The 23,821-nt window shown below is 29.1% G+C and overlaps 1 protein-coding gene across 2 annotated transcripts; it reads right to left on the bottom strand.

Moving 5' to 3' along the window:
- Window positions 1-2,628: 2,628 nt before the first annotated feature.
- LOC142318157 (cathepsin L-like peptidase) lies at window positions 2,629-20,669 on the bottom strand. Of its 2 annotated transcripts, none has more exons than XM_075354701.1 (7): window positions 20,587-20,669; window positions 18,972-19,090; window positions 16,430-16,582; window positions 15,702-15,884; window positions 13,440-13,625; window positions 10,220-10,382; window positions 2,629-3,125 (listed from the first exon to the last, which is right to left on the bottom strand). In XM_075354701.1, the coding sequence occupies exons 2-7, from the start codon at window positions 19,062-19,064 to the stop codon at window positions 3,031-3,033; spliced, it is 873 nt and encodes a 290-aa protein (XP_075210816.1). In that variant the 5' UTR covers window positions 19,065-19,090; window positions 20,587-20,669; the 3' UTR covers window positions 2,629-3,030. The 2 variants fall into 2 exon arrangements, with proteins under 2 accessions (XP_075210816.1, XP_075210815.1); XM_075354700.1 differs by lacking the exon at window positions 2,629-3,125 and adding an exon at window positions 8,964-9,318.
- Between the last annotated feature and the right edge of the window lie 3,152 nt (window positions 20,670-23,821).

Raw genomic sequence — 23,821 nt, 5'->3', positions numbered from 1 at the left:
TTTCTAATACCTTTACTTAAAAAATACTTAATGAGATCTATGTTTTAGAAAGAATTGATTGCTCTAATTGCCGATTACAGACAAAAAAAATATATATATAAAGGTATGTTTTAATAGGGTAAATAATGTAAACATGAAAATGGTAATTTTTGGACTTTGAAAAATGTTTTTTTTTTTTTCAAAAGCTTCATTTAGAACGTGCTTATTGTGTGATTTAATTTTATTTAAAATAAAACAGTGTTATTTTTATCAAAAATTTGTTTGTCTTGAAATACAAAGTTACTATATTGTAATTATATAAAAAATATGCATTTAAATTTTTCTGGTATGTATTCTTCTTTTTAATCTGACTGCTTGTAACCCAAATGATCTTATATTGATCTTTAGCTACTATTAATCTGCTTAATGATTATATTAACTTTCTAGTGGATGAATCCATAATGTTTATGCAATAAATAATGCATTGTTTTCTTAATTTTCTTCTTTTACAATGTTACATTTTTTTTCATCAATAAGAGTTAAACTTCCCAAATTAAAGCCGTATGCTTTCACTTAAAATTGTATTTTTTACTTAGTTAACTTACACGTAAAATGTAAAGCATTAACTGAATATGCTGCTGCTATCTGCAAAAGTAATGAATTATGTAGAGTGCCTCTACTTATTTAGGAATTAATATTTAATAGGATTTTTATTATTTAAATTTATTTTGTTTCCAACTGTCCTTTGTCATACACTTGTTATGAATTTTTATTATAAGAACACGTAAAATCGAAGGTCCAGAAAATACTCATTTTCACACTATTTGAAAATATTTTCACGTATAAATAATGAATTCAAGTAGATGATATTTGTTAGTATTTGAATTGTATTGATAGAATGAAGTGTTATTAGACTTTCCTATTTTATCCAAATGAAAGTTCAATGACAACACATTTTTCTTACATCAAGCGTTTCGCTATTGGTAAAAATGGTAAACAAGTTATTAGCACATGGAAGATTTATTATGTTTTCTGATATAACTTTTTCCGTTGAATTATAAAATGGTATCAGTACGTGGTATCATTAGAGTCTACAATGTAATGTTGTAGTGCTAATAACATTTTTATGTATTGCTTTTTCCAAGATTTTTTTAATTTTTTTTTTGAACTAATGCACGTAAAACAATATCTTAATTTTACAGTGTAGATGGGGGTAGGGTACCAACTTATCATTACTAAGTAATGTATCATGTATTGCAATAACACATAGCATGAATTGTAATAAAACATATCCTAGTTAATAAACCACAAGAACATCTATTAAAGTGGTCCTACAAGCGATTACAACAAATTTACAATCTGATTCATGCTAGATTGACCACTAGTCTTCATCTTGACAAACTGTTTCAATTAGTCAATATTTCGATAACACATATCGATAATTAATATGAGCATCAACATTACACAACATCTCCCTATACAAATTCAAGATACAATACAAAATTCATAGATAAAAAAAAAAAAAATAAATAAAAATTACAAACTGCCATAAAACAACTTCTTATAATTTACAAATCAAATGGCACAGGCTTTCTAACTTTCCTACCTGACCTTGTATTATACTTATTATCTTTAACATTATTGTAGAGTATTGACTTTATAGGAGATAAAATATTAATATTATTATTACATTTTTCATGAACTGTCATTGTTGTTACTATCATTATAACTACTATAATCAAACCAATTGTTGTAACTAGTAGGTAATTTTGTGTAGTGATCACTTTTATAAATAATATCATTCATTAAAGTGATAATCACAATTAACTTTAACAGGATTATACGATTTTCTAATATGAAAAGTTTTTCAACATTTCACCTGATTATCTGCATCTTTATTTCCAGTAGGACCTGGGACTGGTGTATTTGTCAACAATGACAGCTGGTTCTCATGTTTTAGATTTTTCATCCTAGTATATTATGTTATCGCCTACCTTTAATATCTTTTCTTTCTTACATCTACCATACTAGCTAACCTGTATTTTTCCTTTTTCAAATAAGGAAAATCTTTTTTGCTTTTTAAATTGCCTTTGTACCCAAAGCTTAAATAACTTATTTTTAAAAATGGGAATTTTAGTTCTTAATAACCTAATCACAAGCAGCTGATGCGGGGAGAATAATCAGAACATACAAAGGAATACTCTGATATTCCAACAACATTAATTCTCTAATTCTACACTACTGTTGATTATATGAACATTGTATTTTTTAGCAATATCAATATTTTTTCAGTGAAGCTGTTACTTTGATCAGAAGTTATTATTTTAAAACCCCATCCTTTAGAATACATAATAAATTTTCTTACATCTAAATGGCGTATATACATAATATACATATACATATTACACACATATTATATATATTGCTATGACTACTTCAGGTATCCATGAATAGAAAATATAGTCTTTACAACTTGTATAACAGCCTTAGAATATTTTGAACTAATCTTTAACAAATCAAGCCCTCTTATAAAATAATAATAATAATCCATAACAACCAACCAAGCATGAGTTACCAAAATCAAAAATACCATGAGAAATTTTTTTAAAAGATATTCAGAACATTTTTTATTACCATAGATAGGCTCTTTAATACTTTTTGATTTATATTTTTTACAAACTTTTCATTTTAAAATAACATTTTCAATGTTTGCATTCATCCCTGAACAATAAAAAAACATTCTTAGCCGTAGACTTAGTTTTTTCACCCCAATGTATCTGTACTTTTTTTTAAGAATAACTGTCAAATTTTTAGGAACAACAACTTTATATTGTAAAATAAGTGTTTCAAATTTTTAAGAACAACATTTTCTCCATAAATTAATAAATCATTACTAACATTTAACTTATCTCTTAAATTGAAAAAGGATTTCAATTCTCTAGGAACAATTTTTTTATTTTTAAACCATTAATCTTAAACACATTTAATAACTTTAATAAGAATTTCATTATTGTTTCAACCTGGAATTTTTCTTGAATCTCAGAAGTAACATTAATTGTATGAACAACATCCTTTATATTTAAGTCTACTATCCTTGCATCTTCTACGAGCAAGACAAATAGCATCTGCAATTAATGCTTTTTTACCTGAAAAAAATTGAACAAAATCATAAATTGGTAATTTAACTTAATTCACTATAATCTACAATAAGGAATACTATTAATATCTATATTTATGATTGACAATAATGGTAAATGATCAATTTGAAGTTTTACTTTCCTACCATGTATGTATTGGTGAAATTTTTTACATAAAAACAAAAGTGCTAGAAATTCTTTCTCAATTTGTGAATATCTAATTTCTGTTTCAGTCAGGCTTTAAGATGCGTAACAAATAGGTCTACCTTCTTGTAACAGTGCAAAACCAATAGCATCTTTACAACTGTCAGAAATTGTTGAAACAATTTCTTTATCCTTTTCAAAATTTTCCAAAACAGGTGGTGTCACTAAGACAGCTTTTAATTACTTAAATCATTAACATGATTTCTAACAACGTGAATTCATTGGATTATTTTATGTAATTTCCTCATAAGGTTGAGATAATTCAGCCAAGTTAGCTAAATTATTTACAGCTAACCAATTCATTAATCCAAAAAAAATTGTAGATCCTTTATATGTTTAAGAGTGCAATAACTTAAAATTGCATCAATCCTTAATCAATCAAGTTTCATGGATCCATTCTCAAAGATTTGCCACAAATATTTTACAGAAGTTGACTAAAATTGATAAATTTTACTTAAATTGAACTTAATATTTTATTTCCTAGCATGTACAAGTACTTTAAGCAATGTTTCATTCATCAATTTTCAGTATCATTGTAAATCATCTATAAATAAATACATTTTCTATATTGTCAAAAGTTTTGTAATTCCCTTGAGAGAATACCTCAGCTGATATATTTAAAAAAAATGGTAACCTATTAAATTTTTAAATCCCAAAAAATTGTACCAGAAGTGCAATATTCTGAACTTTTTTTGTCTGAACATACATGTGAAAAACTATGCTTCAAATCCAATACAGAAAAATAATTTGCTTTACTCAACTTAGCTGACAAATATTGAATTATTGGCGTTGAAAATATTGTTTTGTAATACATTTATTCAAATCATGCGGATCTAGATAAATTGGAATATAACTATTTTTTCAATAATTACAAGTTTATGAACTGATTTCATAGGACCTTCAACTTTAGAAATGATTTTTTTATTATTAAGTTTATCAAGCTCTATTTTCAATTCCTCCTGAAACTTTAATGGACTCTAGAAGGTAGTTTAAATGTCAGAACTTACTTTTTTTTAAGTCTCAGTCATTTGACCATGAAAACCACTAATTCCTTCAAATACATCATTAAATTTAACATCATTCTTTATTCATATTTAATTGTATACCGCTGACCTATCTTATGAATATTAAACCTAACTTTTGCAAATTTTAACACCTAAGATAGGTCTAGAATTTTCTGATACAATTATAAACTCATTGACACACTAATATTCCTTATCAAAAAATTTAAATAAACTCGACTTATTTTATTAATACTTGAACCATTTTATGATTTTAATTATGACCTCTGTGTATGAATTTTAATGAATCATTTTGCTTCTAACCTAATTTTATTGAAAATGAGTTCAGGAATCACATTAACATCAGCTCCTGCATCTAAGCTAAAATTAAGACAAAAATTCTCAGTCTTAATCTTTGCAATCCATCCCCAACAGTTATCTTTAAGCAATTGATTAAAAAAAATACTTTTATTTTCATCATAAATTCCATGTTCCAGTTCATGAGTAATGACTTGGAATTTTTATTCTACACACTTTGCTGAAATGGTTTAGTTTTTTACATTTATTGCGACACCTTACCTTGAGCAGGACTTTATTTGTAATATGCTTCATACCACACTTCGAACAGAACATATTCATTTTGTCTTTCTTAGGAAATGGACTGAACTTACTATTGTCATACAACTATTCTTCCTTTCCCCACTTTACTCAGGAAAATGGGATTATTTTTATTGTAACCAGCAGGATTTCTTTGGTTTCATCTGGTTAAAAACCGATTGCCTATTTCATGAACAATGGTAGTTGCCTATCCATCTGCTTATTTGGATATATTGAATCTCTGCCACCTGGAATTAATGAATTCCATTGTTTAACTCAGCAGTTCCCATCTTGATAAACCTATCATGTGTTTCTCTATAATTTGAACATAACATAATTTTGTCTCTTAAAAACTTCATTTTTTAATCCACATACTTGTAATAAAATTTCGACATCAGTACAAAATTATCAAATGATTCACCTTCTAACTGCCTATGATTGAAGAATTTAAAACGCTCATGAAGGACATACTTTTATGGATTACAATAATCTTCAAATTTATTCATTACGTTTTCAATAACTCTTTCATATTTGTCATTAACATATATAATATAGCATGAACTTCAAGTGCTTCTTTGCCTATGACATTTAAAAATTTTGCTACTAGTTTTTCCTTATCAAACTAATCATGTCCAGAAGCTTTAATATATATATAAAACTGTTCACATTTTTTGTATAAATTACCAGAGAGTTACAAAAAAGATGAAATATTAGATTGAAACAAAATTTTTTTTTAAAAATTACATACAAATTTGCAATAAGCATACCAAGTGCTAATTCTAACACTGACACATATTTTGAAATTAATTTTTTTTTAATTAAGTGACAAAAACACAACAATAATAATCGATGTTCAATATGTTGGCTTGACCAACACCAGCCTTCAATCTCACAAACCATATTGATTAGTTTGTATAATGAAAAAACAATTATTTAATTTGAATTTTCGATGTTACACAACAATAAGGATACAGAATGATTGATCCATTCATATGCTGTCAAGATTCATATTCTGGTTAGTAATACACTGATACTTTCTAAACCACCCCAGTATTGCTCAAACATTCACATTGTATACACCTAGTGTGATTTCATTCTGTGTTTTTTAATGATTTTCAGTTAATGTGAAAATATGTGTTGTTGAAGAATGCTAAGGAAATGTTTAAATGATCTGAACAATTTCTGTTATTGTCTGTGGGCTTGATATTAAAAGATCAGCGATGAAGTTTGATTCTGCAAGTTAAAAAATTTACGAACTATATTTTGGGTGTAAAATCTGGAACAAGGTAAGAGCTGGACCACCCTAATATCTGCTGCTGTTCAACCTGTGTGAAACATCTGGCAGGCTGAGCTAACAGTTCTCGGCAAATGATCTTTGCTATAACATGGTGTAATGTAAATTACAAGATTATGATTATAATTTCTACCTCAATAAAATGATTTAGCATGCTGCAACAATATTTATGCTGTAATGGATATACCTGTATATACACAAAAAAACAGCAGAATGGAGATTGTTTATTGATTTTTTGAATATTAAAAAAAAAACTTTTCTTTTGTGCGGTAGCTTATTCAACTAAAATGAAAGAAAGATAGAGAAGTACTTTAATCCTGAGTGAGTGCTTCTAAGTATGACAAATAATTAATTACATGTTGCGACTCAATAGTCACTACATTGTTAATAGGTATAAATCGTAGTAAATTGTATTGTTTCTTGTACAATTAGGCCAGTAGGGATGAGAAAAATAATTTTATCAAGAATGAATGACAAACGCGTGAATCACCACCGTACTGACAAATATTGCACATCCGTCACCAGTCAACTATTTTTACCATGAATCTTCTATCTTAACTTCATATTATATCAAGAGCTTTCAAAAACTTTGCCGTGAAGAATAGATAAAAATAGTGTTGGGTTTCATTATTTGAATGAAAAATTCCTGATATAACTGAAGATAAAATGAAGGAAGAAATTCTTCACTTCAATTCTGATTGAAGGTGGAAAATTTGAAGTTCTATTAAACCAAGTTGAAAGATCAGCGTGGGGGTAATTTCATAATACTGTGAAATTTTCTTTTAGGAATTCATAAAACCCTGAAGTACCTTGAGTATTATTTGATACTGGGAGATTTATATTGTGAAGTTTCTATTTCCAATTAAAATAAATTACATGTCAATTTCGTAAAATGGGCCGTGTCGTTAAAGAATAATCCTTGAGTACACTTAAACGGTAAAATTCAGATAATAGGAACATATTTGAATGAAGAAATCAATCGATTGACTTTTCACATATAATGATGTACCACCTACTTGTAGTATAAAATTACCAACAGCCTTACAAATTATTTACAGACAGCGTTATTTATATACACAGTACATACACAAGACTCTCGCTAAAAAAAAATAAAAGTAATTTTCTTTGGTACCAAATTTTTGTTGCTGAGAAAGTACCGTTCACTTTACCGAATATTAATACATAATATTAATATATAAGAATTATCTGAATCACTTTTTTTGACCGAACGTTGATTATTTTTTACTTCCTGTACGAAATAAAGGAGGTATTGTGTTCGCAAAAAATTTCGGTTTCTAGTTTTCAATGGAAATATCCTTTTTGACCATCCTTGAATCCATTTCAACTAGTTTCGGCGTGACGTCTATACGTACGTATGTGTTCTGTTCTGTGACGAGCTGTCTGGTGTTGCCTTCTAGCATGCACTAGCGCTCACTAGCAAGTTTGTTTCGTACATTTTATTCTTACTTAGAATCCCGCCCAGTGCGGTAGCATTATTCATTTCAGTCCGGATGGACGCTTAGGCTCAGTGTTACTTGATATTGTTCAAGTATATATATATGTAGTTGTAATATATATGTTTATATATTGTAATATATATATATATACATTTATATTAGTTGTAATTCTTGATAATGTTCAAGTAAATTTATGTGTAAAAAGAAATTAAACACAACGATTCATCAAGAACAACAAGGCGTTGTTTTATTTTATCATCATCTAACATCTAAAAATACAGCCCACACTGGCTCTAAATTCTACCAATATGTATGTAAGTATGTACGTATATATTTCGCATAACTCAAAATCGATTGCCGTAGGATGTTGATATTTTGGATTTAGGAGTGTTTTAACATCTAGTTGTGCACTTCCCCTTTTGATTGCAATCGACTGAACCAAAAGTGTCCAAAAAACCCAAAATCCAAAAAAAATTGAATTTTGGACTTTTTCTTAACTCCAGTAATAAGTTCTTATTGAGAGATTTTCAACGATATATCATAAGGAGTACTTATTTTCATTGGTTCCAGAGTTATAGCCAAATAAAATTTTAATTAATGAAATATTTGGATCTAGGGGAAGACACATCGATTCGAATCAGGCTTCATCTCCTTTTTTTAACTTTTCTTTTTATTTTAAATATATTGATTATTAATAATTATTAACCTTTCATTGTAAAAAAAATTATTACGATGAATAATAATTCAATAATAATAAAAAAGAAAAAATATAAGAAGTTTTTAACGAAATTAAATTTTATGTACTTTTCATTTAAAAAATAAATTGTAAATGTAATGTAGGTGTACATTATTATACTTTTTAATATATTAACCAATCACTAGAATGAATACTCACGACTAATAGGAATGCATCAATTTGGGCGTCAGTAGCATAATATCGTTGGCAAATCGCAGTCTAGACCTGCGGTCATATCATTTCCATGTTTACAGAATGGTTATTTAATTTTAAATATACTGTGAATTATTATTTACATAAAAGTTGTTGTAGCTATCAATTTTTGCAAAATATTTATTTCGTACTGGAACATAATCAAGTCGTTCTTTTTAAGTATATTTTCTGTACAGGTATAAATATAGGAAGGAGGTGATCACGCATGTTATGAAAAAAGGATTATGCGATACGAAAACTGCAAATTTTATTCTATTCAAACTACGGATTGTCACCGGTACCCGCAACTGAATCAAACAATATGCCACATAAAAAAATTATATTATATGAGTGAAAAATACAACATTCAGGTTTCAAACATTTATTTATCAGAAATCTGATAAGAAAAGCCACCTTTCAATATATATTTTGGTTTTTCATCGATAATTGTTCATGTTATTTTTATTTGTGTTCATGTTTTAAATGTTATAGATTGCTGAATTCTCTTTCTTCTGAACAACTTAGATCGGATAGATCGCCATATCAGCAATACCGCACATGTCTTTGTTGCGAATTATTTTTACGTAACCTTGGTCTCCCCAAATCGTACCCCAAGAATTTTTAACAATCCAGTAATCTTTTCCATCGGTAGTTGTATTATAACCTACAACAAGTAGACCATGATTCAACTCATGGCTGCATTTTGGTTCATCATACACACCTGTAAATCAATAATTAAAACTATATTACGATACTAATATTATTATTCAATAATATTACTGCACTATCTATGTAAATAAGCAGTGAATATTGTGTAAGACTAAAAAGTCACACTACTGTTGAGTTCTACATTCAATTAATTCTAAAATAGCTTGAATACCCAACACCATTAAAAGATTTTTGAGGCAGCATTTTTCATCACTGTGATTAGAATGTTTAGGAAATTTAATAATTTCATTTAAAGATGTTTCAAAAAATTTTCTTAACAAAATGAATAATTTTGTGTCACATCAAGCGATTAAGAAATATAAGATTAATTTTTAGAGAAGGAATATGTATTACTTCCAACAATTTCAGTCTTGCCAACAACAATTAACGCTATCGGTAAGTTGTTCGAAGACAAAAAAATTCAAGAAAACTCTTTATCATTGAAATTCATTGTACTGTTTTCTGGGCTTTTATGGGATTTAGATAGGTTTAAAAGAGGCTAAAACCGTTGCAGTTAAGATGTACTTTGAAATTTATATCATATTATTCAGAACCAATTAAACCATTAAAAAGTTTTCTCATAGTTTATAAAGTAAATCCACAGATTGGAATATATAGTGTTATGAATATTGGTGAAATATTGAACATAATTTTTTAATCAATATCATACATCATGATTGAAGTTAAAAGCTGTTAAAGCAAGATGTAGGACATCTTGCAGAAAATATTTAAAAAAAACAGCATGAAAACAGAACTTTCTTGTATTTTTCATTTATGTATATTGTTAAAACAGTAATGTAAATGACAGTTTTAACAAAAATTTTCAGTACTAATTTCAGTACTTTGAAATATGGATTACTATTCTTTTAAAATTAATACTTTCATATTACGATGTTATAACTGAATTTATTTACCACTGCGATAATTACGGAAGGAATCACTGACAGAAATTGCAACAGATACTGGCCCAATAGTTGCGACGGCATGTTTTAGTGCCGTTTCATTGAACATAGGTAGAGCGCGTACTCCGTTGCATGTTACAACCTCTTCCTTAGAATTAAATTGACAATCGCGTCTCTGAATAAAAAAAATTGAAAACAAAAAAAATTACCATACCATTATATTTACACTAATATTTTATTTTAATCTTTTTAGTTTATTACACAGTATGTATTACATAACTGCAACTTATACTACGAAAAATAATTATCTGTAATAACGGTGTTATGTTATTTTTTCGGGAAGCTGATATTTTTACACAAACAAAATATAGTTTCTACCATCACTCAAATGTATGCTGGATTTTTGGTTCATGTAAGAACATGAGTGGGCTGGTATTGATAATGGTAATCTGGAGAGGAAATTTAATCTCTCTCTCTCTCTCTCTCTCTCTCTCTGTGTGTGTGTGTGTGTGTGTGTGTGTGTGTGTATAAGTAAAATAAAGACGTATCTCGAAGATGATACTGATCGCTGTGCTCACTGCATCGGGAGGTGGCGATTCATGGTTAGGATTTAGTCGTTGCTCGTTCACCGGGCGTTGGTCTGTTTAAACATGATGGGTGCAGTGTTGTAAAGGACTAACTATTTAATTAAAGAACAAATTTCGCATAGATGGTCCGAGAAGCGGTGTAGCCGCGTTGGCTTACGCTCCGTTCTACAGATTTTTCGGGCGACCGAGACAGCCAGACTATGCTTACATTTTTTTCCACTTTAAATATAATTTATTTAATTCTCCTACTCACAACAGTTCGAGGTTTTCCTCTACATTTTCTCTCTTAAATTGGGGATTTTTTCTTTATGCGCGGCCGATTTACATACTGATTAAATCAGGCTTTTAAGTTATTTCGGAGTTTCAATTCTACATTCATGATGGGAAATTTATAACCGTTTAACTACCTTCAAGTATTATTATTATTATTTTTATTGTTAGTAAATACATGTAATTAAACATTCCTTATTTTAATAAAGATATTAAACAGAGGATGTTTTGAATTTTTCTATTTCAATTTTTCCATTTTGGTTTTTGTTTTCAGCTCTCAGTTAAAGGATATTTGGCTTGAAGGTATCATCCCGTTTTTAGAGAATTATTTATTGTAAAACTTTTACCCCAGAAATGAGTTAAAGGGTAAAACGGTTTTCATGAAATTTATCTCGAAATTTAAATTAAAAGTAGTAACTGAAGGAGAAAAGTTACCAAAACCCGGTAGTGTCGAACGAATAAATGTAGGTTGTTGGAGGAAGGAGAAAGACTATATATTTTCGGTCGACCGATATTCGAACAAATACGATATTTAACGTTACTATTTCCGGGGACATTATGTTTCCTGAAATCTTTTAGAGAACCACCGGTAGGCCGTTTTCAAGAAATAGATTATTTTGTTTAAAAATTCATTAAAGAATATAAAAGCAATGATGTTTGAATTATAAGAGACGCAATCATGATTAAAGTCCTTGAAATTGCTAAAGAAAAAGGAATAGGAAAATTTAAAAGAAGTTTAGGTTGGTATACGCCCATGAAGAAAAGAAATGGGCTAACGTTAACACGTCGTTCAACATTAGGTCAATTATAATTAGTGGATTTATTAGGAGAATCATGTTTATTTCCAGAAACGCGTTATTAATTTAAGAAAAACACAATTTTCCACTGGATAGAATTATTAACGCTGATAAACTCCCGATTTTTATACGCCTACTAACACACAGTTAACCCAAGAGGTGGAAAACGTATGTTAATTAAAACAAGTGGAAATGAAAAAACGAAAGTACGGGTAAATGCTATGCTGTGTATGGAAATTTGCTATGCAAATGGATCAAAATTTTCGTCATCTGTTATTCTAAAGAGAAAAATGTTGCCAAAAGAAACACTACCAAAAACTTTATTTTACGAGTTAATGAAAAAGCTTGGATATATGGATGTTTGGTCAAAGATTGGCTTAAATCAGTCTGTTCCAGAAACTTAAGTTTAAACGCGATCCATGTTAATATTTGATCCATTTCGGATATCATTTGACCGAAAATATAAGATCAGATGCAAAATGCTAAATACAGATTTACTTTTAATATCTAGTGGTATGAATTTACATTTACAGGTTTTGGATATACTTGTGAAAATTTTTTTAAAAAATAATAAAAAAAAATTATAATTTTTGGATGCGAAACAACACTCATCAGCTACCAACTACAGGAAGAATAAAAAAAAACTTCCCTAGAGCTTATTTTGAGAGTGGAATATTAAGTAATGTAACTGGATAACACCAGATAGAATTAGATAACGATTTAAAAAATTATATGAGCAATACATTAAGTAGAACTGAAGATTATATTCTGTAGGAGGAAGAATTACATAATGAAAAAAAACGTTTTATTTTAGATAGCTGTGATGCTCACTAATCATATCATTAGTCAATTCATGTGTTGTGAGTGAATTTTTGTTAAGTATTGAATTTTTAATGCAATTTCGTCTTTACAAAAATATAGAAAAAGAATTTAAATAAAAGTTTAAAAATTGTAATCATAATTTTTTTTAAAATTTCTTGTAATATTCTTGTACACATTTTAATTTTTTTATTTATTATGATACTATTTAGATATAACATTTAAGCAATTATGAATTATATTATAAAACAGTATAATAAAACACAAGTATAATAGTACAATAAAATCTTCGTATAGTATTATGTAATTAAGTATAATAAATTTCGAAATTAATTTTTTACGGTAGTAAAATTTTATTTCATGGAAAAACTCTACTAACTATTTTCCCTGAAATTAAATTTATAAATGCGGTTTGACCTATATATTCGTTCGACCGATATTCGAACAAATACAGTATTTAATATTTCTATTTCAGTTGAATCCGATTCTGATTGTGAATCCATTGAAATTGATCCTGAATCCTTGTAATATTCCTTAATTTTTCTTTTCTATTTTAAATATATAACATGTCAAAAATACTAAATATGATTACGTATGGATATATGTCAACATTTATTCAATCAAATAAGTGTTGGCCAACACATACAAAAGAATAAAAATACTTAATTTTACAACAAATCATGTAATCATTAAAAACAAATGAAAGAGATGACACTTATAGAAATAAGTAAAATTAAAATAAACAGGTTCATTATATACCTCTCTTATATAAGGATATGAACTTTCGTTATTAATTCCTTTATTCTTACTAACATACATTAGTGCAGTATAAGGATTACCTCCAAAGCAACCAAGATCATCAATGTCGCAATCAACTAACTGCTGTTCACTTAATGAAACCAGTTTACCAGTTTTAATAAAATGATATCCTTCCAGTGTACCGGTCTGAAAAATTTGAAAAAATTCACACAAAGTAAACAACATTTGAACTTAAGTAAGTGGGATAAATGTAGAATTATCTTTATCCAATTGAATAAATATAATTCTACATTTGTTCCATGGTCTTTGACAAAAACACCTATAAAATCGTGATAGTGTGATGTGTGATCCCGGTAACAACTAAGAAAAATTTATTGTTCAGATGTAGAATATTTAAATCTATGATAAATTATGTTTCAATATATTCAGTCTCTTTTTTCTTATCCCTGAACATGATAAGAAAAAAACTATTTGTTCAAATCTTACACGGTAAGATGTTTTTTTTTATTGTATTTGCAAAAATATATTTTGCACCCTAAATTTAAAATTTACTGTTTTACATATTTTAATGTTTTCTACATCGTAAATAACATTTGTTGTGCTAGTCTACGACGTTATTTTTCTTTATTTATGTAAGAGTGAGTAATTGGACATCTTTTATTAGCATGTAGAGTTGAAAAACTTTTATAGGTTAGATAACATACAATATATTCACATCATCTGGTATTAGTAAATCGATTCACGATTCGAAATGTTATATATTCATACAAATGCAGAAGTCTCAGGTTTTGTGAATTATTGTATTCATTATTTTTAGATATGATATTCTGTTATACATGTAACGAAAAAAAGGACATCCGATAAATACTGACCACTTTGATTGTTGTAAGGAACATCTGTAAAGTTAAAATTAAAATGAACAATTTTCTATAACTTATCGATATAACTTATACGAAAGTTATTTTTTTTTCAAGGTCCGATCGGTCACGAAATTAAAACTACAGTGAAAATAAAACATTTTTTATTTGTTACAAGTACTTACATAGTTACGCTATTTCTCTACATAGTCGCCACTCCGATTTAGATATTTGTCGTAGCGTGGTACCAACTTTCCAATACCCTCGTCATAGAACGGAGCCGCCTGTGTTTTCAGCCATGTTTCTACGCTGGTCTGCAGCTCGATGTCTGTGCCAAAATGTTGTCCTCCTAGCCAGCGTTTCATGTGAGCAAAGAGGTAAAAATCGGATGGAGCCGAGTCCGGCCTGTGTGGTGGGTGATCAAACGCTTCCCAACGAAAACGCTGCAGGAGTTTCTTTGTTACAGCTGCAATGTGTGGCCGAGCATTGTCATGTGGAGAAAGACAATGCCTGATGACAACATTCCTCTCCGCTTATTCTGAATTGCCCTTCGTAGACGTTGAACAGTCACGCAGTATGAGGCTGCAGTGATGGTCGTGCCACGTTCCATGAATTCCACCAAGAGAACTCCATTCCGGTCCCAGAACACAGTAGCAATACACTTTCTGTTGGAGAAGGTTCGCTTGAACTTCTTTGGTTTACTGGGAGAATGACAATGCATCCAATGTTTGGATTGTTCTTTTGTTTCTTCAATTTCGAAATGGACCCATGTCTCGTCCCTTGTGACAGTTTTGTTCAAAAAATCTTCTCCTTCATTGTGGTAGCGCTGGAGAAACGTTATGAAGGCGTCCATTCTTATTGTTTTGTGATGGTCGGACAGCATCTTGGGAACCCATCTCGCATACGGTTTGCGGTACTGAAGTCTCTCACTCACAATGGTGTGGAGAGCTGACCTAGAAATTTCAGGAAACAAATCACTCAATACAGAAATTGTGAACCGACGATTTTCTCGAATTGCCTCATCCACTCGCTCAACGAGATCATCGGTTGACACTCGCTTCCTTCCTTTACCGCCTGCACCATGAACATCTGCATGTCCTGCACCATTGTCGCACTTTGCTGTCACTCATTGAAGTTTCACCGTAGACATTACTTATTCGTCGATGAATTTCAGCTGCATTACACCCCTCAGCCTGAAGAAATCAAAGAACTAAACGAATTGACGAGGCGTGATTGAAGGCCATACTAGAGACGCTGCCCAACACATATGCGCAAAGGTTCATCCGATTTTTGCGCGGGGTTTTATTTCACGACCGATCGGACCTTGAAAAAAAGTAACCCTCGTATTTAATAAATATATAAATGTACCTGATAAAGCTACTTAAAAACTATATCGTTAACTCACTGCACTGAACGCCCAACATGACGAACATAGTCCTTGATTTTTTATTGGGGTGACAGCTCCTTTTTTTCTCCAGTCTACTGAATCTGGTTCATCAGTGAGAAATGGTAATTCTGATGAGTTTGCACGGATTACTTCAGGAATCATACGGAATCCATTCAATCTGCTTTTTAATTCTTCATTAGTCTACAAAAACGTTATAATGCTATTTTTAAAATATCAATATTATAATTCTCAATTAATTTGAACATTAAGTTTTATATTATAATAGATTTAAATTTAAAATCTTAAATTAGCATTATATCTATTACAGATAACAAAGACTGTAATACTTGTTACTATATAACATGGTAGATATATAAAATAGTAGATCCTTGCTGTTTAATATTTAGAGAACTTAATATAATATTTGAAGATTTGAAAATAAAATTATTAATTAACTTCCTTATAAAAAGGAATGTTTAATTACATTTTAAATGATCTACCACAACTTCTTAGGAAGTAATTTAAGTTTTAATTTGTAATTTTGAAGAAAATATTATATAGTTTTTTAAACAAATTAAAAACCAGTTTGATTTTAAATAAAAGGATTATGTATTTAATCCAATAATTAAATACAATGTTATAACTAAATTTACTACAAATAAAAGTATTTATAAGCTGATGTAAAAACGTAAATATACCCAAAAATTCATTTTTTAATAATGTTATTGAATTTAAAGTTCACTTACCAAATCACAATACATATTTATTCCTGATGAATATGAAATTTCTCCATTAACGAAACATAGATTTTGTTCTGCTATATATTTTAGATTTTTGTGAAATATTTTCATTCTATCTAATTCTTCAGTTTCACTTCCGTACTGCTTGTTAAACTTCCGCTACAAAATATTTAACGTCATATTAAAGCTTGATGTGGTACATTAAACGTTTTATAAATATTAACTAAATTACGCTCTACTAGCAGTAAGTGTAAAAGATAAAAACATACGTGTACGGTAGTCTTAGTCTTCAGTAATAATTAGTGAGACTTGTGAATGTATAAAAATTATTATTTATTCAATGACTGAAACTATTGGTACTCTCAGTTAAATCGCCACTTACATTTAAGTTATTCCATCTTTCTGTGAGCTTCCTCCTTACTGCAGATTTCACCTTATTTTTTAGCATCTCATAATTGTATTAACTGTTGGTAGTACGTTTTTCTTCTACAAAACCGTAATAAATTGGGGCTTAGTAGGCCCAAAATACCGTTAGCAACACTTAACCACCTGACAGGTTTCGAATTTTTTCGTGGCGGGCGAACTCGGTTGTTTCCATTTCATAATCTGACGTTTGTCTTCCAGATCAAAATGATTAATCTATCTCACTCGTAACCCTCTTTAAACATTTTTTATGATAATTCAGTTAATCACTGATAATAGGGTGCACGTAGCTGAAACTTGCACATTAAATTTGAGTAATTTCTCACATTTCTATGTCAAACCTTGCGAATAAGATCATAAATGCAATTTTGCATAGCGTAAGTCGAATTTTCTACCGATATACCTTTAAGATTAAAATCGGTGACACTTGTTCTTCTTTCTTTCCTGTTTAGCCTCCGGTAACTACCGTTCAGATAATACTTCAGAGGATGAATGAGGATGATATGTGTGAGTGTAAATGAAGTGTAGTCTCGTACATTCTCAGTTCGACCATTCCTGAGATGTGTGGTGACACTTGTTCTGCTCGATTTAAACTGTTCGAATACTTACAAACATTTTCACGTTTAATACTTTTTTAATGTACTGTTTCAAGATTTGCGAATAGATTTCAACTTTAGAAAATGAAATTCTTATCGTTGTACATTGTAGCTTTACGCTGATGCACGAGTCAAACAGACCCGACATTTTTAAATAAAAGTGGTTATAATAATGACTATTATTTTTGAACGGATTACATTTTCTTTGCAGAGTTGTCAGGACAGACCGGGACTCATGTCGAACCTGGATTGAAGAGGAGCTGATCGTACCTGTCCCGATGAAATGTTCTGATGATATCATCATAACATACTGTTAAGTTTTTAGAGCTACTATGGACTGTATTCGGATGAAATGAACTAAAACATAATCTTCTTGAATCCTTAAATTTTAATTTGTCACATTAGACATTTTTTGAATATCGAAAATACAAGTCACATTAGACCGATGAATAAATGACACATTTGTCAAAATTATACAATTGAACTATCAATAAACACCATAAGCTACATTAGACTTAAGACTACAAAATAGAACTATTCTGCACTAGAATGAAATGTTACATTAAACAGATCATGATCTCTGCAAAATGCATTTATACAACTGGACTATTACCACATATATTTATATATGTATATTATATTACCTATATTTAAATCATATTTGAAGTATTGTCTTATGTTTTACTGGGGGGATTCGTTGGAAACTCCTCATCAAGAGCTTATTGCCATTCTTTAGTTCCATCTAGTTAAATTTCACTAATGCTACATTTTTTAAATTCTTGTCTAATGCCATCTGGTATTATCAAATTCCATGACAGTAATCCACTCACATAATAAGCTCATGAAATGCTTTTTTTTTATTCTTCCATCGGGAGTTAACTGATGATTATTGGTTCACATTCAAGAATTGTAATTTTTTTTAGATTATCTTTCAAAGGCTTGTTCACAACTACATCCAAAACCTCTAAATCCATCTAAATCCATTATAACCTGTAAATCCATTATAACTAAATCCATCTTTAGTGTTTTTTACTTCTGATTTTACATTTTTGGTCAAATGATCCCTCAATACATTTAATATTAACATGCTTCGCTTCTAAGAATGCAGTTTCTGGACCTGACCATTTTAACCCAATCTTTGACTAAAGGTCCATCCATCAACTTTTTTCATTAATTAGGTACTTTCCTATTAGAAGTACCTAATTATTAATAATAATAATAGGTAATAATAATAAAAAAAACCGATGGTAGTTATTATTATTAATAATATAAGCTGTAATAAGTACATTATCATGAATATAGAAATGAAAATAAACTATGAAACAACTTAATAGCCTGGTAATATCCAAATATTAGTCATCAACGTCGCTTATAGGTCAGTCATACATATATGTCCACCCCCCCATTTTAAGAGAGAAAATTTAGGAAAAAACCTTTATCTATATTTGGGCAAATATGGTATTTCTAATATTAAGGTTATAAGAAACAAAATATGAAGTTTATTTTTAATGGATGAATAATTCTTTCACCTTAAATTTATCCCACTCATCAGTGGTTGGAATACAAGCAGCCCAGCAGATGATAGAAAGCAGCAGTAATATACAGTATTGTATTCCTTTCATTTTGTTAAATTTTCTTAGGTTGTATGCTGAAAAAAGACAGTAAAATTAATCAAGATTAATTAATGCTAACATCATAGTATTAGTACATTAAAATTATTTATCTTTTTTGTTAACTTATAATATTTGATGCAAAAAACAGACAAACAGTGAATAAGAGAATTTTGCTGTGATTATTCCATCTTATACAATCAAAGTAGATTTTGTAAAACTTCATCTTTGCTGAAATATTATGTTTAGAATAATATTTAGTATTGATGTTTTCTGAAGTAATAAATGATGTGAAAGGATTAACTCATACTGAGCAAAATTAGTAGGAAATGACAATTGGAATTAATTAAAATTAAGAAAATGAAAGACATAACGTAACTCTTCAAAACATAATTTCAATACATTACTATTAAATCAATTTTTATTGAATTGATATATAATTACATATTAATTCAACAAAAATGGAATTTCTGAAGAAGAAAACTAGATCAATTTCTAGACTACTTTTTATGTTTTTCCTAGATTTTACTATTATAGTAAAGTAATGTTAAAAAAAATTTAAATCTTGACTAAGTTTAGATAATTTTTCTTTAATATTGACATATTTGATTTCAATATGAAGACACACACACACACACACACACACACACACACACACACATATATATATATATATATATGTATGTATAAAATCAGACACAATTCCAACATAAAGTGAGAAGTTTTGATGGTTTCCATGATCATTCTCTCTTTCTATTCTCCCAATCCAGGTGTTTGAGATTTGATAACATGCACTGTGTGGAGTTGATATCATAAAATTGCGCTGTTCTTGGTCTTGCACATCTTTTTCCCATTCTTCTCACTGTATTGCACACTGGGAATTATTAAAAAATATGAGCAACAGAATAATTGAACTGCACATTTTATTCCAAATGTTTTTGAATAGTTCTGCAATGGTAATTTTTTTCTATTCTCTTGAGGATCTACTCTTTCAATGAATTCATATGGCCTGAGCTCAAGACTGTACTTTATGGCACATTTAAATATCTGAACCAAATATAACCATGCTACAAACATGTACTTTCTTGTTGACAGTGTGTGTTTGAATTTTAAGAAATTATTCTCATGAAAAATTATTTTTAAAGCCCTTAAATTAATAATTGCAAAACAGAATAAGTGAATGCTAACAATTGCTTTACAAATACAAATGGAAAATTTTAATTTTATTAACATTATGTTCTACACATGGATAATAAATACATCTGAATGGACATTAACTTCATGAAATATACATAGAGATATTAAAGATACAGCAAATCAAAGAAAGTTCTAATCTACAGATCTTCTCATATCCTAAATATGTATATTCAAAGTCAAAATAAGTGATCCCAATGTCAATAGCTGAGTATATATTGTATAATCTATCATTAAATATAATAAATATCATTAATACATGTGTTATTTTTAGTGTATTCTGTTTACAAACTTTTGTTAATTATAAAAAGTTAGTGTCAAAATTTGTTAAATATATTACCTTTAAGTTTTTTTCAGAAGAATGAATTCACAGAACTGTTGCTAGAAGGTGTGATGATAATGAATATTTTGGTCTAGCATTTATACTGTTGTAATGTGGAATGGTGTAGGGGAAGGATTGATAATAGGAATGGTGTAGAGATAAGAGATTGTAAAATATATTCTTGCTTATGATTTATGATACATTATCATAAAATGTATTTATTAGAAAATTTATGTTACAAATGAAGTACGAGGAACAATTTAATGATTTCCACGTAATCTGCTAACATGTTAAAATAATCATTTTTGTTAGACTGTTCTTATATTGGTTTTATTGAACATCTACAAATGATTTCTACCCTCCACTGCTCTGTTTAATACACTTTAAAATTTCTAAAACCAGTAAATCAGCATATAATGTGGAACCAATTTTATAATGTATAAGGATCTGATTGCAATTTTTAATACTAATACTGGGTCCTGTAGCCACATGAAAGTTAAAATCAACATTATTTAACACATCTTTGGGTGCTGTGTGCATAGTATTCTTTTTTGCAAATATGACAAATTTTCTCTCATCTCGTAGAAAAGTCAAAACTTCTTTGATTAACTATTGCATCTACAGAAGTCAACACCTCTTTTTTAAATTTTTTTCTTATCTTTATTATTTATCTTCACCGATTACAAGAAGACTTTTTAAAATAATTATGAGAAGATCTCTTGACATAATTGCTGGATGTATTTTTAGAAAGAATGGTTCTATATGCTTATGATTAGTCCTAGAGTATTGTTGGTCAAAACAATGTTTCTAAAAGCATTTTTTTTATCAATCAAGAATTATAACAAAGTTCACGTTGGCAATGATATGGGTTAACTTCTCGTTTATGATATGGGTTATTTTATGCCTCATAATAGTGAAAGCAGTATTTTTTTCCCTGGTAGAGTTATAGGTTGTGATTATGACAGACTGTTTGCATTCGATTGTAATCTATTACTGTGTTTCGATGAACTCCACCAAAAAGGCCATCTGACATTCATTTAAAATACAGGAAAGAACCATTTTGCTCGATTGTTGCTAAATACAGATACAATTATTAGGTATACATACAAGAAACTACATACAAGATCTGAAGAAAAATTTTCATTTCTTTTCTTTCTCAAAGTGCACAATAATTATTTTATTATCACACACAGATTTAGTTCATAAATGTTATCGTTGTGAACGATTACCAATTATATTATTACGCATATTTTCTGCTATCATTTCATTCAATTTTCAAATTATACTCCATTATTCGAGTATTTGTTACAAGCATATTTATTTGCTTGTTGGGCCTCAACTTCTCAAGAATACGTTTTTTTATCCAATTTGGGGACTTCCATTTTAAATGTTTTATATTACGTTAAATGTAGAACTGAATTCCTCTTTGAATTGATGTGATTTAAATGTTGATTAGTGTAAAAACATAATTAAATCTTAGTATTCATGCAAATAACGTACTTGACCGTTTTTTTGCCAACTAATACATGGAGATCTGTCATTAAGTTGGCGTTTTTATGAGGGTCCTTATCCGTCTAGCACAATCATTCCTTACATGAATTATATAATGTATTTTTACGTAGTGGTCAGAATAAAACTTTAGTTTTTTATTTGTTTTTTTCCTTTTACAACTATTAAATATAATACTACAATCCCAGTAAAATACCTCTTCAATCTAGTTTCCGTAATGATTGTCATTACATCAAGCTGGCAAATGTTGATTGTACAAACTTGATAATTTATAGAGTGAACGATTCTAAAGGGAATGCTAACGCTTCTTCATTTGTGCCATTGAGAAGAATCTCCACTTATACATCTCTGGGATTCAAAACTTGCTACTTTTTTTATACTTGATTATTTCTTCATATATAAAAAAATAAAATAAGAAGAAAAAAAGGCTCACCGACTTAAGTTTACAAGAATCTTAATTTCATATCTTACTCTAATTGATTAAAATTTTCTTAGAACGGAAGAAAAGTTCACATTCTCTAGGAATAAGATTAAATCGCACCTGGAGTACTGAAGGGGATCTATATAACAGGTCTTTTGAGTTAAGGTTCTGAATGTAGAGCAATTATGATTCGGTCCATAATTTAGTGATAAGTACACAAACATTTTTCGTGAAATTACTTCAGATTTTTTTTACAGTTCATTATGTTTATCAGTAATTTTTATCGAATTATCAGCAATTTTAATATTAAACTATTTTTTAATTTGCAGTGATCTTGAGATCTCTTTTATAAATGCAAAAGAAAATTTCCAGATGCACAAAATATATAAATAAGCAGTTAGCACTAGGTTGTAACGAAGTGTCAGCAGAAGTCATCAAATGAATTAATGATATCCTCTTTGCCTATTTTTCTACAGTTTATAACTGTAGTGTAGAAATCTGGAATTCCTTTCATTTAATAAAATTTCTGATCCACATTAGTTCTCAGTTTATCCTGCAAAATCTCAAAAATGATAATCTGTTCCTATATCAACATTCACGTCCATCATAAATCAACTGTAAATGGGTTCTTGAAAAACTTGTCAACTTCAAATAATTAAAAATTTTATTGATTCAAATTTTGAAGAGAACTTTGGAGACAAGGAAAGCGTCCGATAAGGGGCCGCATTATATTTTCTACGAGAATTGAGGAATTAACCTTTCTGTGAACATCTCTATTCAAGGCCGATTTATTTGGTAAGACTCATCTCTGTCTTTATCTCTTGGTTTTCATCATTTTGCTTTATGTGAAGAGACACGGGTTTGGCCCTAACATATTTTCATTAATCACTTACAATTACCTCTATAAATGGTTGCATTTGCCATTGTTTCCATTTTTGAGAACCACTTTTTTAATAGGATATTTTATGTACCATAAAATTAGTTCCTTTGTCATTTTTGCTGAATACCTAAAGGATGCTTTAGAGATGGTAAGTTGGCCAGCTGTTTCTTTGCGAGCAAGTTGAGATGATGGTTAGTGAGGTTAATAATAATAATTTGGTCTCTTAAAATGATTTTTAATAATTATTTCTTGACATCATTACAAATTTCATCTTCACCCTTTTAATATTTGTTAAACAATAAACTTTCTTAATTTATTACCTAAAACTTTCAACTTTTTTATTTTCATGTTTATTTAATAATTATCTGGTCTTTAGCTAGCTCTATGATCTTAATCACATTTTGAAAATTTGTTGAGAGACTAAAGTTTCTCAACCACTAATT

The sequence above is a fragment of the Lycorma delicatula genome, chromosome 1 (assembly GCF_047948215.1).
Source record: "Lycorma delicatula isolate Av1 chromosome 1, ASM4794821v1, whole genome shotgun sequence".
NCBI lineage: Eukaryota > Metazoa > Arthropoda > Insecta > Hemiptera > Fulgoridae > Lycorma > Lycorma delicatula.
Note: the sequence above shows the minus strand (reverse complement) of the source record. Positions and strands in the feature narration are given on the sequence as shown.